This window comes from Erythrolamprus reginae, chromosome Z, assembly GCF_031021105.1.
Source record: "Erythrolamprus reginae isolate rEryReg1 chromosome Z, rEryReg1.hap1, whole genome shotgun sequence".
NCBI classification, from domain to species: Eukaryota; Metazoa; Chordata; class Lepidosauria; order Squamata; family Dipsadidae; genus Erythrolamprus; species Erythrolamprus reginae.
The window spans coordinates 147,021,792-147,035,180 of NC_091963.1; the positions used below are offsets into that span (position 1 = coordinate 147,021,792).

A 13,389-nucleotide genomic window follows, 5' to 3' on the forward strand; every position below is an offset into this window, starting at 1 on the left:
CAAAGAGAACTGAAAGAGTAGTAGATCCTTGGAACAAACTTCCAGCAAATGTGGTAGATAAATCCACAGTAACTGAATTTAAACATGCCTGGGATAAACATATATCCATCCTAAGATAAAATACAGAAAATAGTATAAGGGCAGACTAGATGGACCATGAGGTCTTTTTCTGCCGTCAGACTTCTATGTTTCTATGTTTCTAAGGAAACAAGGTTCGGGAACTTCAGATCGTGCAGAACGCAGCCACGAGAGCAATCATGGGCTTTCCCAAATATGCCCATATTACTCCAACACTCCGCAGTCTGCATTGGCTGCCGATCACTTTCCGGTCACAATTCAAAGTGTTGGTCATGACCTTTAAAGCCCTACATGGCTTTGGACCAGATTACCTCCGGAACCGCCTGCTACCGCACAAATCCCAGCGACTGATAAGGTCCCACAGAGTTGGCCTTCTCCGGGTCCTGTTGACTAAACAATGTCGTTTGGCAGGCCCCAGGGGAAGACCTTCTCTGTGGCGGCCCCGGCCCTCTGGAACCAACTCCCCCCGGAGATTAGAACTGCCCCCACCCTCCCTGTCTTTCGCAAACTACTCAAGACTCATTTATACCGCCAGGCATGGGGGAATTGAGATAGTTCTTCCCCCTAGGCCATTACAAGTTATGCATGGTATGTTTGTGTGTATGTTTGGTTTTATAATAAGGGTTTTTAGTTGTTTTTATGATTGGATTGTACATGTTGTGTTTATTATTGTTGTTAGCCGCCCCGAGTCTGCGGAGAGGGGCGGCATACAAATCCAATAAATTATTATTATTATTATTATTATTATTATTATTATTATTATTATTATTATTATTCCCGACCGGGAACAGCGTTTCCCACCCACCTTAAAACACTTCAAGACAATGGAGGGGGGGGGGAGAGGACTTCTATATTTTGGGAGTTTTAAGTCCACGCATTTTTAAAATGCCAATAAAAGATTTGTAGCTCAGGATTAACACGAGGGGGTCCCTGGTGCGATCTGAACTTGGGTTTTTTTTCCTTGCAGACCAGTTTCATTACTGAGCTAGGTAACGTTATCAGGGCAAGAAGGGAATTAAATTAAATTAAATTTAGTTTAATTGACTTCTATGTCGCCCAATTCCAGGGGACTCAGGGTGGTCTACACCAATAAATAATACAATAGTGTTACACTTAAGGAGTGTGCAGAGTAACCCTTGAGTTACCAAGGAGGCACAGAGGAAACGTGGAGGTGGTAGATATCCAGCGGAGAGCCCAGAGATACAAGTAGTAATTGAGATTGTCTGTCTATCTTTTTTTTAAAAAATATTTTTATTGAATTTTCAAAAGGACAAACAAGGACATACAACACTAAACGTTTAAGGAGCTACCATTGCTCCGCTTGTCGTAGAAGTCTAACTAATACAAAAATATAAAAAATCCTAACTGTAATCAGATCAAAGCAGAAATACCACACATGTAAGTTACATTCTTGTTAGATTTAACTCTATATTTTTAATATTAAACTTATTAATTAAATTTCTTTATATTTTAAAATATTCTATGCTTATACAAAAGAAAAGGAAGAAAAAAGATTATTAGTAATACTATTTACTATTACATTCTATATTATAATTAATTATTAATACCATTTTTAAAATTCCACCAATCATATACTTTATCCCATATTTTATAATATTCTGTTTCAGTTTGATTATTTAAACGTTTAGTCATCATATCTAGTTCTGCACATTCTATCATTTTTTTAAATACAGTGGTACCTCAAGATACGAACCCCTCGTCTTACGAACAACTCGTGATACGAACCCGGGGTTCAGAAAAAAATTGCCTCTTCTTACGAACTTTTTTCGAGTTACGAACGCCAAACCCGAACTTCCGGGTTCGGCATTCGGAGGCTCCTGGGAAGCCGCCCGGCTGTTTCAAAAGGTGACTGCCGGGCTGGGGGGCTTCCCAGCACCCCCCCAACCCCGAACCCGGAAGTTCGGCAAAAGTTCGGGGTTCGGGCGGGGTGCTTGGAAGCCCCCCAGCCCGGCGGTCACATTTTAAAACAGCCGGGCGGCTTCCCAGGAGCCTCCGAACGCCGAAAGCGGAAGTTCGGGTTTGGCGTTCGGCTTCGGGAGGCTCCTGGAAAGCCATGTCTTTAACTCGGCTCTGCTACGTACATTTTCCCTGCAGTTGATCCAAGCACTGCAAGGGAAGGAACGAACTGAAATGCGAGTCAGGAGTCCTGGAAACGTAACAATAAGGGGGTTGGTGGAATAATCATTGGGAATGGGGTGTCCTGGAAGTTGGGATACAGGCTCTCCCAGCCTCTTCATTCCCCCCCCCCCCCCCGTTTCTTTAAGGCTTCCCCTCTCGTGCGCAAGGGAAAGCAAGGGGTGGGAAATGCGAGTCAGGAGTCCTGGAAACGTAACAATAAGGGGGCTGGTGGAATAATCATTGAGAATGATCCTCATTCTCATTCCCCCCCCCCCCGTTTCTTTAAGTTTTCTTTATTAGATTTGTATGCCGCCCCTCTCCGTAGACTCCTTAAAGAAACGAGGGAGGGGGGGAATGAGGAGGCTGGGAGAGCCTGCATCCCAACTTCCAGGACACCCCATTCCCAATGATTATTCCACCAGCCCCCTTATTGTTACGTTTCCAGGACTCCTGACTCGCATTTCCCACCCCTTGCTTTCCCTTGCGCACGAGAGGGGAAGCCTTAAAGAAACGGGGGGGGGGGGGATGAGGAGGAGGCTGGGAGAGCCTGTATCCCAACTTCCAGGACACCCCATTCCCAATGATTATTCCACCAGCCCCCTTATTGTTACGTTTCCAGGACTCCTGACTCGCATTTCAGTTCGTTCCTTCCCTGCCAGCGCTTGGATCAACTACAGAGAAAATGTACGTAGCAGAGCCGAGAGAGTAGGAGAGCCGGCCACCCCTTGCCCTCCCTTGCGAGAGAGGGGGAGGCTTAAAGAAACGGGGGAGGGTGTAAATGAGGAGGCTGTGAGAGCCTGTACAGGACAGCCCACTCCCAATGATTATTCTACCAGCCCCTTTTTGTTAGGTTTCCAGGACGCCTGAAATTTGTTCCTTCCCTGCCAGCGCTTGGATCAACTGCAGGGAAAATGTATTGTAGCAGAGATGAGAGGAGGGTAGGAGAGCCAGCCACCCCTTGCCCTCCCTTGCCAGAGAAGGGGGCAGCCTTAAAGAAACGGGGGGATTAGGAGACTGTGAGTGCCCGTATCTCAACTTCCTCGTGAAGTTTTCAGGGCACTAAACAACCACGCAGCCCCAAACCTGATGGAAGAAATGTGCCCCCCTGCCATCCTCAGAGCCCCCAGCGCTCCAGTTTTCCTCTTCTTTAGTTGACAGATTGACCTCTCTATACACCGCGTCTCCATTGCCTGCGCTTCGCTGAGGACCGGAGCTCAGAGGCTTGGTCCCCCTGAGCAAAGGGGAAGGAAAAGAGCCTCCCCCTGTTCTCTACCGGCATTCAGGGACCCATACACACACAGCAGAGTGAGAGCCAGGGAGCCTTGTCTGAAGCCGAAGCTCCGGATTCCCCTTTGCTGCCACCTCCGAAAACACTTTCAAGGAGGGTGTAAGCCCTGCCGGCTGACAAGCTGCGAGGCAGCTTCCCACGTGTGTTAATCACCCACAAAGCTCCATACGCAGCCTCTGCTGTGTCCCCCTTCCCTCCTCCCCCTGTCCCCAAACAAGGATCAGAATGCCGGTTGTCATAAGGCAAAAGGGGCGAGTTTTGGACTTGCACGCATTATTCGCTTTTTCATTGATTCCTATGGGAAACATTGTTTCATCTTACGAACTTTTCACCTTACGAACCTTGTCCCAGAACCAATTAAGTTCGTAAGACGGGGTTCCACTGTACTTCAGTATCTTTTGGTATTGTTTTTTCTTTCCATTTCTGTGCAAATACTATTCGAGCCGCAACCAATATATGTATTATTAAAAAATAAGTTTCTTCTTTATACTTTTGTATTTGAAATACCCAATAAAAACAATTCTGGAGATTTTTTGATCTTCTCCTTTGTTATTTCATTTATCCAATTCTCTACTTTGTTCCAAAATATTTTTGTCTCAGAACATGTCCACCACGCATGATAATATGTACCGATTTCTTTTTTACATTTCCAACAAATAGGCGATACAGACGGAAACATTTTAGAAATTCTGTCTGTCTATCTATCTATCTATCTATCTATCTATCTATCTATCTATCTATCTATCTATCTATCTATCTAATCGGATTCAGATTCGGGTTGGAGCAGTATATTGTTGCTAAACAGACCCAGTGGACTGGAGGTCCCGTGTTTTTGCTCTCCTCAGGCTTCAGAGTCTTTCTAGGAGCCTAGGGTGGGTGAAAATGGCCTCTCCCCCCACAGGGAAAGGGGGGTAACCTTTGGGAAACGGGCCATTTCTGGCCTTTGGAGGGCCTCCGGGACTGGTAGTGAGGAAGGACATTTTCGGCCTCCTAGAAAGACTCTGAAGCCTGTAGAGCAAAAGAGGGATGTACCATCACATGCCACTAGTGTGTGCGGGGTGTCACGTGCACTATTTTCTGTATTTTATCATATATCCATCCTAAGATAAAATACAGAAAATAGTATAAGGGCAGACTAGATGGACCATGAGGTCTTTTTCTGCCGTCAGACTTCTATGTTTCTATGTTTCTATGCTGCGGGGGTGAGCACATGGAATTATGGGTGGGGGTGTACATGCGACCCCCCTCTTTTTGGCACGCAAACCAAAAAAGATTTGTCATCACTGCCCTAGTATATAAACAGACAAGAGAAGGAAGAGAGCTAAGGGGTTCTTGGTGAGTTTTCTTGTGTACATTTTATGACCCAACTAGGTAATGGCATCAGTGCTAGAAGGGTTTACTCACTGTTAATACACTAAGGGCTTACCCTGTAAGTGTTGCTGGCAATGTTCTTGGTGGTTCATTGATTTGAGATGCTTACCGATAAAACTTGTTTGTAGCTTAACAACGAGTTTGTCGGTCCTTGAGTAGGGCATTGTTTGCTTCCTGATTGTCGGTCTAGCCTCTAGTGTTAACCTTGGTGTTAATCTCTGCTCATCTGGGGGCTGAATGCTGTTTCCATTTTGGCTTTTCAATTGTCTCTTTTGAATGGTATGTAGACGTTGTTTATCTCACTGTGTCCACTAATGGCTGATTTAAAATCCTTAAAACCCACCTCTGTCGTCAGGCATGGGGGAATTGAAATTTCCCTTCCCCCTAGGCTTATAGAATTTATACATGGTATGCTTGTATGTATGAGTGGTTCTTTAAATTGGGGTTTTTTAGATTGTTTTTAATATTAGATTTGTTTACATTGTCTTTTTATACTGTTGTTAGCCGCCCCGAGTCTTCAGAGAGGGGCGGCATACAAATCTAATAAATACTAATACAAATACAAATTTGCCTGAGTGCCTGGCTCCCAAGAATTTTCTAGTTTTTATTTATTTATTTGTTTGCTTGTTTGTTTGTTTGTTTGTTTGTTTGATTGATTTGTATGCCGCCCCTCTCCATAGACTCAGGGCGGCTAACAACAATAGTGAAACAACATATAACAAATCTAATATTTAAAATAATTTTAAAAACCCTAATTTAAAAAACCAAACATACACACAAACATACCATGCAAAAATTGTATAGGCCTAGGGGGAAGGGCATATCTCAGTTCCCCCATGCCTGACGAGCTTACGAAAGGCGAGGAGGGTGGGGGCAATTCTGATCTCTGGGGAGAATTGATTCCAGTGGGTCGGGTCCGCCACAGAGAAGGCTCTTCCCCTGGGTCCCGCCAAATGACATTGTTTAGTTGACGGGACCCGGAGAAGGCCAACTCTGTAGGACATAACCGGTCGCTGGGATTCTTGCGGCAGAAGGCGGTCCCGGATATATTCTGGTCCGATGCCATGAAGGGCTTTATAGGTCATAACCAACACTTTGAATTGTGACCGGAAACTGATCAGCAACCAATGCAGACTGCGGAGTGTTGGTGTAACATGGGCATACTTAGGGAAGCCCATGATTGCTCTCTCAGATGCATTCTGCATGATCTGAAGTTTCCGAACACTTTTCAAAGGTAGCCCCATGTAGAGAGTGTTACAGTAGTAGTCACCCATCTTGAAATGATTACCGTTGGGAAATACCTAGAGCAGGGATCTCCAAACGTGGCAACCTTTAAGACTTGTTGACTTTTTCTTATTGGGTATTTCAAATATTAAGCATAAAAAAGAAATTTATTATTTAATAATACATATATTGGTTGCGGCAAGAATTACATTTGGGCAGAAATGGAAAGATAAGGAAATACCAAAGGACGCAGAAGTTTATAAAAAAATTATGGAATGTGCAGAATTAGATATGATGACAAAACGCTTGAATAATCAAGTAGAAACAGAATATTATAAAATATGGAACAAATTGTATGAATGGAGGGATTTTAAAAATAATATTACAAGTTAAAGTAACAAGAAATTATAACTTTTTGAACCTATAGTTTTGAAATTTTATAAGTTAGAGTTTAATAGTTTAAAAAGGTTTACAGTAGAATGAATTTACTATATTATATTTTTTTGAATAAGTATTTTACAGACAAAGTAATTAATTAACATATAGAGTCAAATTTAATAAATATCTAATACAAATGTATGCTATTTTTCTATTGATCTGACTATAGTTAGGTTTTTATTTTTTGTAGTAGTTAGACTTCTAAGATAAGCGGAGCAATGGCAACTCCTTGAGTGTTCAATGTTGTGTGTCTTTGTCCTTTAAAAAAAATTCAATAAAAATATTTAAAAAATAAAAAAGACTTGTCGACTTCGACTCTTAGAATTCCTCAGCCAGCTTTGCTGTGGAATGATGGGAATCAAATTCTATATGTCTGAAAAGTTGTCAAATTTGGAGAACAGATCCAGAGTGAGGCTTACTCAGGCATGGAAGCCACAGAGGAAGGGATGCAAGAGATAACTAGTAATTAAATCTTCTATTTACCACCAGGAGGAGGCCGAAGGGTATAATTAATTTCCATGTCAACTGGGAAAGAAGAGAGGGAAGGACACATACACACAAGAAGGAAATACGCAGTACCAGGACTGACTCAACCACAGACAAAGGATGATGGGCTGGCATGTCTTACCTGGGAATTGGGTTGGAACGTGGTGTGAGGGGTTGAATGCTTCTGCAGGTTTTCAAGCATCAGGGCCTAGAAACAAGAGATAAAATTAGAGACAGCCCCTACGTGCCCTCTAGGGGTCTAAATCCTGAAATCATTTTCCACTTACAGAATTTCTTACACAATAAAGTTGATGGTCTTCTAATCCTGCTCACGCAGGAGACCCTACCCCATTCCTGCCACCCGCCTGTCCAATCTCCTCTTACAAACCTCCCGTGTTGGGAGCACCCACAACATCTGGTGGCAAGCTGTCCCACTGATTAATTGCCCTCACTGTTAGGAAGTTCTCCTTTATTCCAGTTGCTTCACTCCTTGATCAGTTTCTGTTGTGGTTGGCTCTGGCCCAGCTCCTGCCCCAGGGAATGTGGGGATGGAGGCAGGGGAAACGCCAACATGTCCTAGGCCTGTTTTGTTGCCGGCAGAGTCAGGGAGTGCAGTTTTCTCGGAGGAAGAAGAAGGTGGGGCTGACTTGGAAGAGGGGGGCTTGGCACACAGCCCAGGAAGCCAATCACCATTATCTTCGGTCGATTCGGATGAGGAAGTGTTAGACCCATGCAGGCGCAGAGTTATGCATCGAAGAGACCAATTGAGGATATATTACAGGAGATAAGAGAGGCCACCTGTGTTTGGGTGGGGCTCCAGGAATTGGAGCTGCTGCTATAAATAGCAGCGTGCTAGTTTGGCCGTTGTGGAAGATTATCTGATCGCAGTTCTTCAGGATTGTGCCTCGCTGTGTCTGAACTTTGTGGATTTTTCATGCCTTTGACACACCAAAGCAGAGTAAAGTGTGTGTGTGTTTCACTTCGTGGGAAGAAGGAGGGCTGTGACGTTTCTTCACAGCTGCTAGCTAAGTATTTAAGGACTGATTAAGGGGATTGTACAGCCGACAAGGTGGTTTTGGGGAAGAGTGCTCTTTGCAATAGAAAAAGGGTGCTTTGTTTCTTTTGAATTTTGTGATGAAGGACACTGTTTTGAATTTTCAAACGTGTGTGTGTGTCTGAAATTTGTACCCTTGAATTTTCATTCCCCCCCCCCCCGGTCTTGTCTCCTGGTGCTTTGAAGAATGAAATCTTTGGGGCAGCCCCTCAAAATCTACAAGAGTGCTAGCATATCACCTCAAATCCTTCTTCTCTTTACACTGGCCATACTGAATTCCTGCAACTGTAATTCACATGTTTTAAGCCTCCAGGCCCTTAATAGTCTTAGTTGATCTATTCTTGCACTTTTGTTGCGAAAACCGACTCTGAAGCTTATCTGTTCTGTCCCCGCCAAGAACAAAACACTCCACACAGTTTGTACACATTTATATTTAATTCAAACACCACTACTAATAAACACCTTATTTATTTGTTCGTTTGCTTATTTGTAAAATTTATATGCCGCCCAACTCCAGTGGACTCTGGGTGGCTTACAAAAGTAACAAGAGAGCTATTGTGGGGTTACCTAGGTTTGCCCACGGTCTCTCCAACACTCCGGGGCTTGCATTGGCTGCCGATCAGTTTCCGGTCACAATTCAAAGTGTTGGTCATGACCTATAAAGCCCTACATGGCATCGGACCAGAATATCTCTGTGACCACCTTCTACCACACGAATCCCAGTGACCAATTAGGTCCCACAGAATTGGCCTTCTCCGGGTCGACTAAACAATGTCATCTGGCGGGACCCAGGGGAAGAGCCTTCTCTGTGGTGGCCCCGGCCCTCTGGAATTAACACCCTCCGGAGATTAGAACGCCCCCCTCCCTCCTTGCCTTTTGTAAATTGCTTAAGACCCACCTATATCACCAGGCATGGGGGAATTGAGACATCTCCCCCAAGCTTATAGACTTTATGTATGGTATGCTTGTGTTGTATGTTTTTTAAATGATGGGTTTTTAAAAATACTTTTAATATTAGATTTGTTACATTGTATATTGTTATTAGTATTATTGTTGTGAGCCGCCCCGAGTCTGCGGAGAGGGGCGGCATACAAATCTAATAAATTATTATTATTAATATCAACAACAGTAAAAATACAAAAACATAATAATAGCCTATAAAAACTATACATACTCTCAATCATTCATGGTCCCAGGCCCGCCGGAAAAACCAGGTCTTAACGGCCTTCCGGAAAGCCAGCAGGGTGGATATAATGCGGATCTCCAGGGGCGGTTGATTCCAAAGCGTACAGGCCCTTCCCCATGGCCCCACCAACCAACATTGTTTGGTAGATGGGACCCGGAGAAGGCCAACTCTGTGGGTCTTAATTGGTCGCTGGGAAGGATGAGGTAGCAGGCAGTCCCATAAATAGTCTGGTCCTAAGCCGTGTAGGGCTTTAAAGGTACAGTAATAACCAACACCTTAAGTTTAAGTTTAATTGGATTTGTATGCCACCCCTCTCTGAGGACTTGGGGCGGCTCACAGCATATAAAAAAACAGTAATAAACAATCCAATGAATATACATAAAACATAAGAACCTAAGAAGAGCCAAGCTGAATCAGGCCAAAGCCCATCGAGTCCAGCATTCTGTGTCCCACAGTGGCCCACCAATTGTCCATGGGGATCTTGAGCAGAAAGAGAAGGCAAGTCCCTCCCTTTCCCCGGACCCCCAATAAATGGTGCTCAAGGGGCTCCTGCCCGCCTCAACCAACATAGAGGCGGCACATGGACACCCGTTTCAATAACCACCATGGATACACTTGGCATCCATGAATCTGTCTATCCGGCCTTGAAGCTATCCAGGCTGACAGCTGTCATGACCTTGAATAGCATCTAGAGACTGACTGATAGCCAATGCAGCTCGCGGATAGTTGGGGTGATACAGATGTACCTTGGTACACCCATTATAGATCGGGCGGGTGTATTTTGAACCAGCTGTACCCCAAGGGTAGCCCCATGTAGAGCATGTTACTATAGTTAAAACGTGAGGTGATGAGAGTGAGGGACCATGGGTATAGCCTCCTGGCCTAGGTAGGGTCACAACTGGTGCATGAGGCAAACCTGTGCAAAGGTCCCCCTAGTCACAGCTGAGATGTTGATCCAGTCTCAGCTGCAGACCTGGGAGAATATCCAAGTTGAGGGTATAACAAAGCAGAAATACAAGAAAAATATCCTCTACATTGATACCTCATCTTACAAATGCCTCGTCATACAAACTTTTCGAGATACAAAACCCGGCATTTAAGATTTTTTTGCCTCTTCTTACAAACTATTCTCACCTTACAAACCCACCGCCGCCGCTGGGATGCCCCGCCTCCAGACTTACGTTGCCAGCACCTGTTTTTGCGCTGCTGGGATTCCCCTGAGGCTCCCCTCCATGAGAAACCCCACCTCCGGACTTCCATGTTTTTTTGATGCTGCAGGGGAATCCCAGCAGCGCAAAAATGGATGCTTTGCTGGAAACGGAAGTCCGGATGTGGGGTTTCCCAGTGAGGGGAGCCTCAGTGAAATCACAGCATCACAAAAACACAGAGGTCCGGAGGTGGGGTTTCGAGGACTTCGGTGTTTTTGTGATGCTGCGATTTCACTGATGCTCCCTTAACTGGGAAACCCCACCTCCGGACTTCCGTTGCCAGCAAAGCGCTCGTTTTTGCAATGCTGGGATTCGGAGGTGGGGTTTCCCACGGAGGGGAGCCTCAGGGGAATTCCAGCAGTGCAAAACCGGGCGCTTCGGCTGGCAAAAGGGGTGAATTTGGGGCTTGCACACATTAATTGCTTTTCCATTAATTCCTATGGGAAACATTGTTTTGTCTTATAAACTTTTCACCTTAAGAACCTCATCCCGGAACCAATTAAGTTTGTAAGACAAGGTATCACTGTATTTAGTTATTCACATTTTGACAGCGGCCAGGATAGTCTATGCACAAAATTGGGAGGGAGAAAGTACTCCCAAGGAAGAAGAGGTAACTAAGAAAATATTAGATTGCGCAGAGATGGATATGATGACAAGGCAGTTAAATAATCAAGAGGAATCAGAATTTTATATCATTTGGAATAAGGTGTATATATGGATAAATAAAAATAAAAATAAAACGTAAACACCATGGAAAACTATAAATATACTAAAACGATTTTTCCTTCTTTTTTTCTTTTCCTTTTTAAATTCTTTTTATTGTAAGGTTTGAACAAAATTCTTCTTTTCATTCAAATTAGTATGTCGATTTAAGGTATTAATAGTGTATTCTTTTTCTGTAAAAAAATAGACTTCTTGGATAAGAGGGGAAACTGAAACCCCAAGTATATGTTAAATGTTTGTATGTATCTCTGTCAATTTTTATGAAAAATTAATAAAGTTTACTATTAAAAAAAAGAGGACCCTGAGAGGATTATTCCCCCCACCCCGCTCCGCACCAGATACGGACAGATGGTATGGTCCTTGGGAGGCAAAATCCACAACCACTCAGTCTTGACGGGGTTGAGCTTGAGCCTGTTGACTCCCATCCAGATCCTTATGGCTTCCGGGCACCGGCATATTCTACCGCTTTGCTGAACTGACACGGGGTGGAAATGTACAGCTGTGTATCATCAGCGTACCGCTGGTACCTTGTCCCGTGCCTTCGGATGATCTCATCCAGTGGTTTCAGGTAGATGTTGAAAAGGAGAGAATAGAGGACTGAGCCCTGCGGGACCCCGCAAAAGAGGGGCCTAGGACCTCTGTCTTTCCACTAACACCGACTTGTGACTAACCGGAGAGATAGGAGGAGAACCACTGAAAACGGTGCCTTCCACTCCCATCCCTCCAGTTATTGAAGGATACCATGGTCAATCAAACGTCGTTGATAGGTCAAGATACACCAGGATAGAGGAGTGACCAATATCTCAGGCACGCTGTGGCGAGGAGGGCGTTTGCCCAGGTTCGGCTGGTGCACCAGTTGCGGCCCTATTTGGACAGGGAGTCATTGCTCACAGTCACTCATGCCCTCATCGCCTTGAGGTTCGATTACTGCAACGCTCTCTACATGGGGCTACCTTTGAAAAGTGTTCGGAGACTTCAGATCGTGCAGAATGCGGCCGCGAGAGCCATCGTGGGGCTTCCTAGATTCGCCCATGTTTCTGCAACACTCCGCGGGCTGTACTGGTTGCCGATCGGTTTCTGGTCACAATTCAAAGTGTTGGTAATGACCCTTAAAGCCCTACATGGCATTGGGCCAGAATACATCCGGAACCGCCTTCTACCGCACGAATCCCAGCAGCCGATAAGGTCCCAGAGTTGGCCTTCTCCGGGTCCCATCGAGCAAACAATGTCGTTTGGCGGGCTCCAGGGGAAGAGCCTTCTCTGTGGCGGCCCCGGCCCTCTGGAATCAACTCCCCCCAGAGATTAGAACGGCCCCCACCCTCCTTGTCTTTCGCAAATTACTCAAGACCCACCTTTGTCGCCAGGCATGGGGGAGTTAAGATATTCCTTCCCCTAGGCCATTACAAGTTATGTATGGTATGTTTGTGTATATGTTTGGTTTTTATAATAAGGGTTTTTAGTTGTTTTATTAAATTGGATTGTTACATGTTTTTATCATTGTTGTTATCCGCCCCGAGTCTGCGGAGAGGGGCAGCATACAAATCCAATAAATAAATAAATCATCCATCAGCGTGACCAAAGCGATTTCTGTGCTATAATTGAGGCTGAAGCCAGATTGAAAAGGGTTCAAATAATTTGTTTTCCTCCAAGGACCGCAGGAGTTGGAGCGCCACCACCTTCTCTACAACCTTACCCATAAAGGGCAGGTTGGAGACTGGATGATAGTTGTTCGATAAACTGGATCCAGGGAAGGCTTCTTGAGAAGGGGCCTAACAATCACTTCCTTTAATGGTTGCGGAAGGGGCCCCTTGCTCAAGGAAGCATTGACTAACACCTGGAGCCAGCCTTGTGTCACCTCCCTACTGTCCGAGACAAGCCAGGCTTGTTTGGCAAGCAACCAGCTACAATTAATCTTCATTAATAGCTGGTATCAGTCCAAAGAGTTTTGAAGCCAAGAAGAGCAATTAGGTCTTGATATCTTACATAGCTTAAAGAGAGTTGGCAAATTGCCTAGAGGGAGTTCTTGATAACCAAAATGGCAGCAGAGAACACAAAGACGTCTTTCAGACATGGAATACACAATGATCAGACAGGTTTCCCCAACGTTGTTCTCTGCAGCTTGTTAGCTGCCTCTGATGTCCTTAAATAGACTAGGGGCACGGCCAATTAGCCCCCAGTCCTACTCCCGAGAAGA

The 13,389-nt window shown here is 44.7% G+C and overlaps 1 protein-coding gene across 4 annotated transcripts in view; it reads right to left on the reverse strand.

Annotated features, from left to right (window-relative positions):
• The window catches only part of ACIN1 (apoptotic chromatin condensation inducer 1), a 72,965-nt gene that overhangs the window by 43,977 nt on the left and 15,599 nt on the right, over window positions 1-13,389 (reverse strand). For all 4 annotated transcript variants that reach the window (XM_070726847.1, XM_070726845.1, XM_070726844.1 and 1 more), the window contains exon 2: window positions 7,167-7,232. In XM_070726847.1, the coding sequence (XP_070582948.1) occupies window positions 7,167-7,232 (66 nt within the window). The remainder of the gene's footprint in view (window positions 1-7,166; window positions 7,233-13,389) is intronic.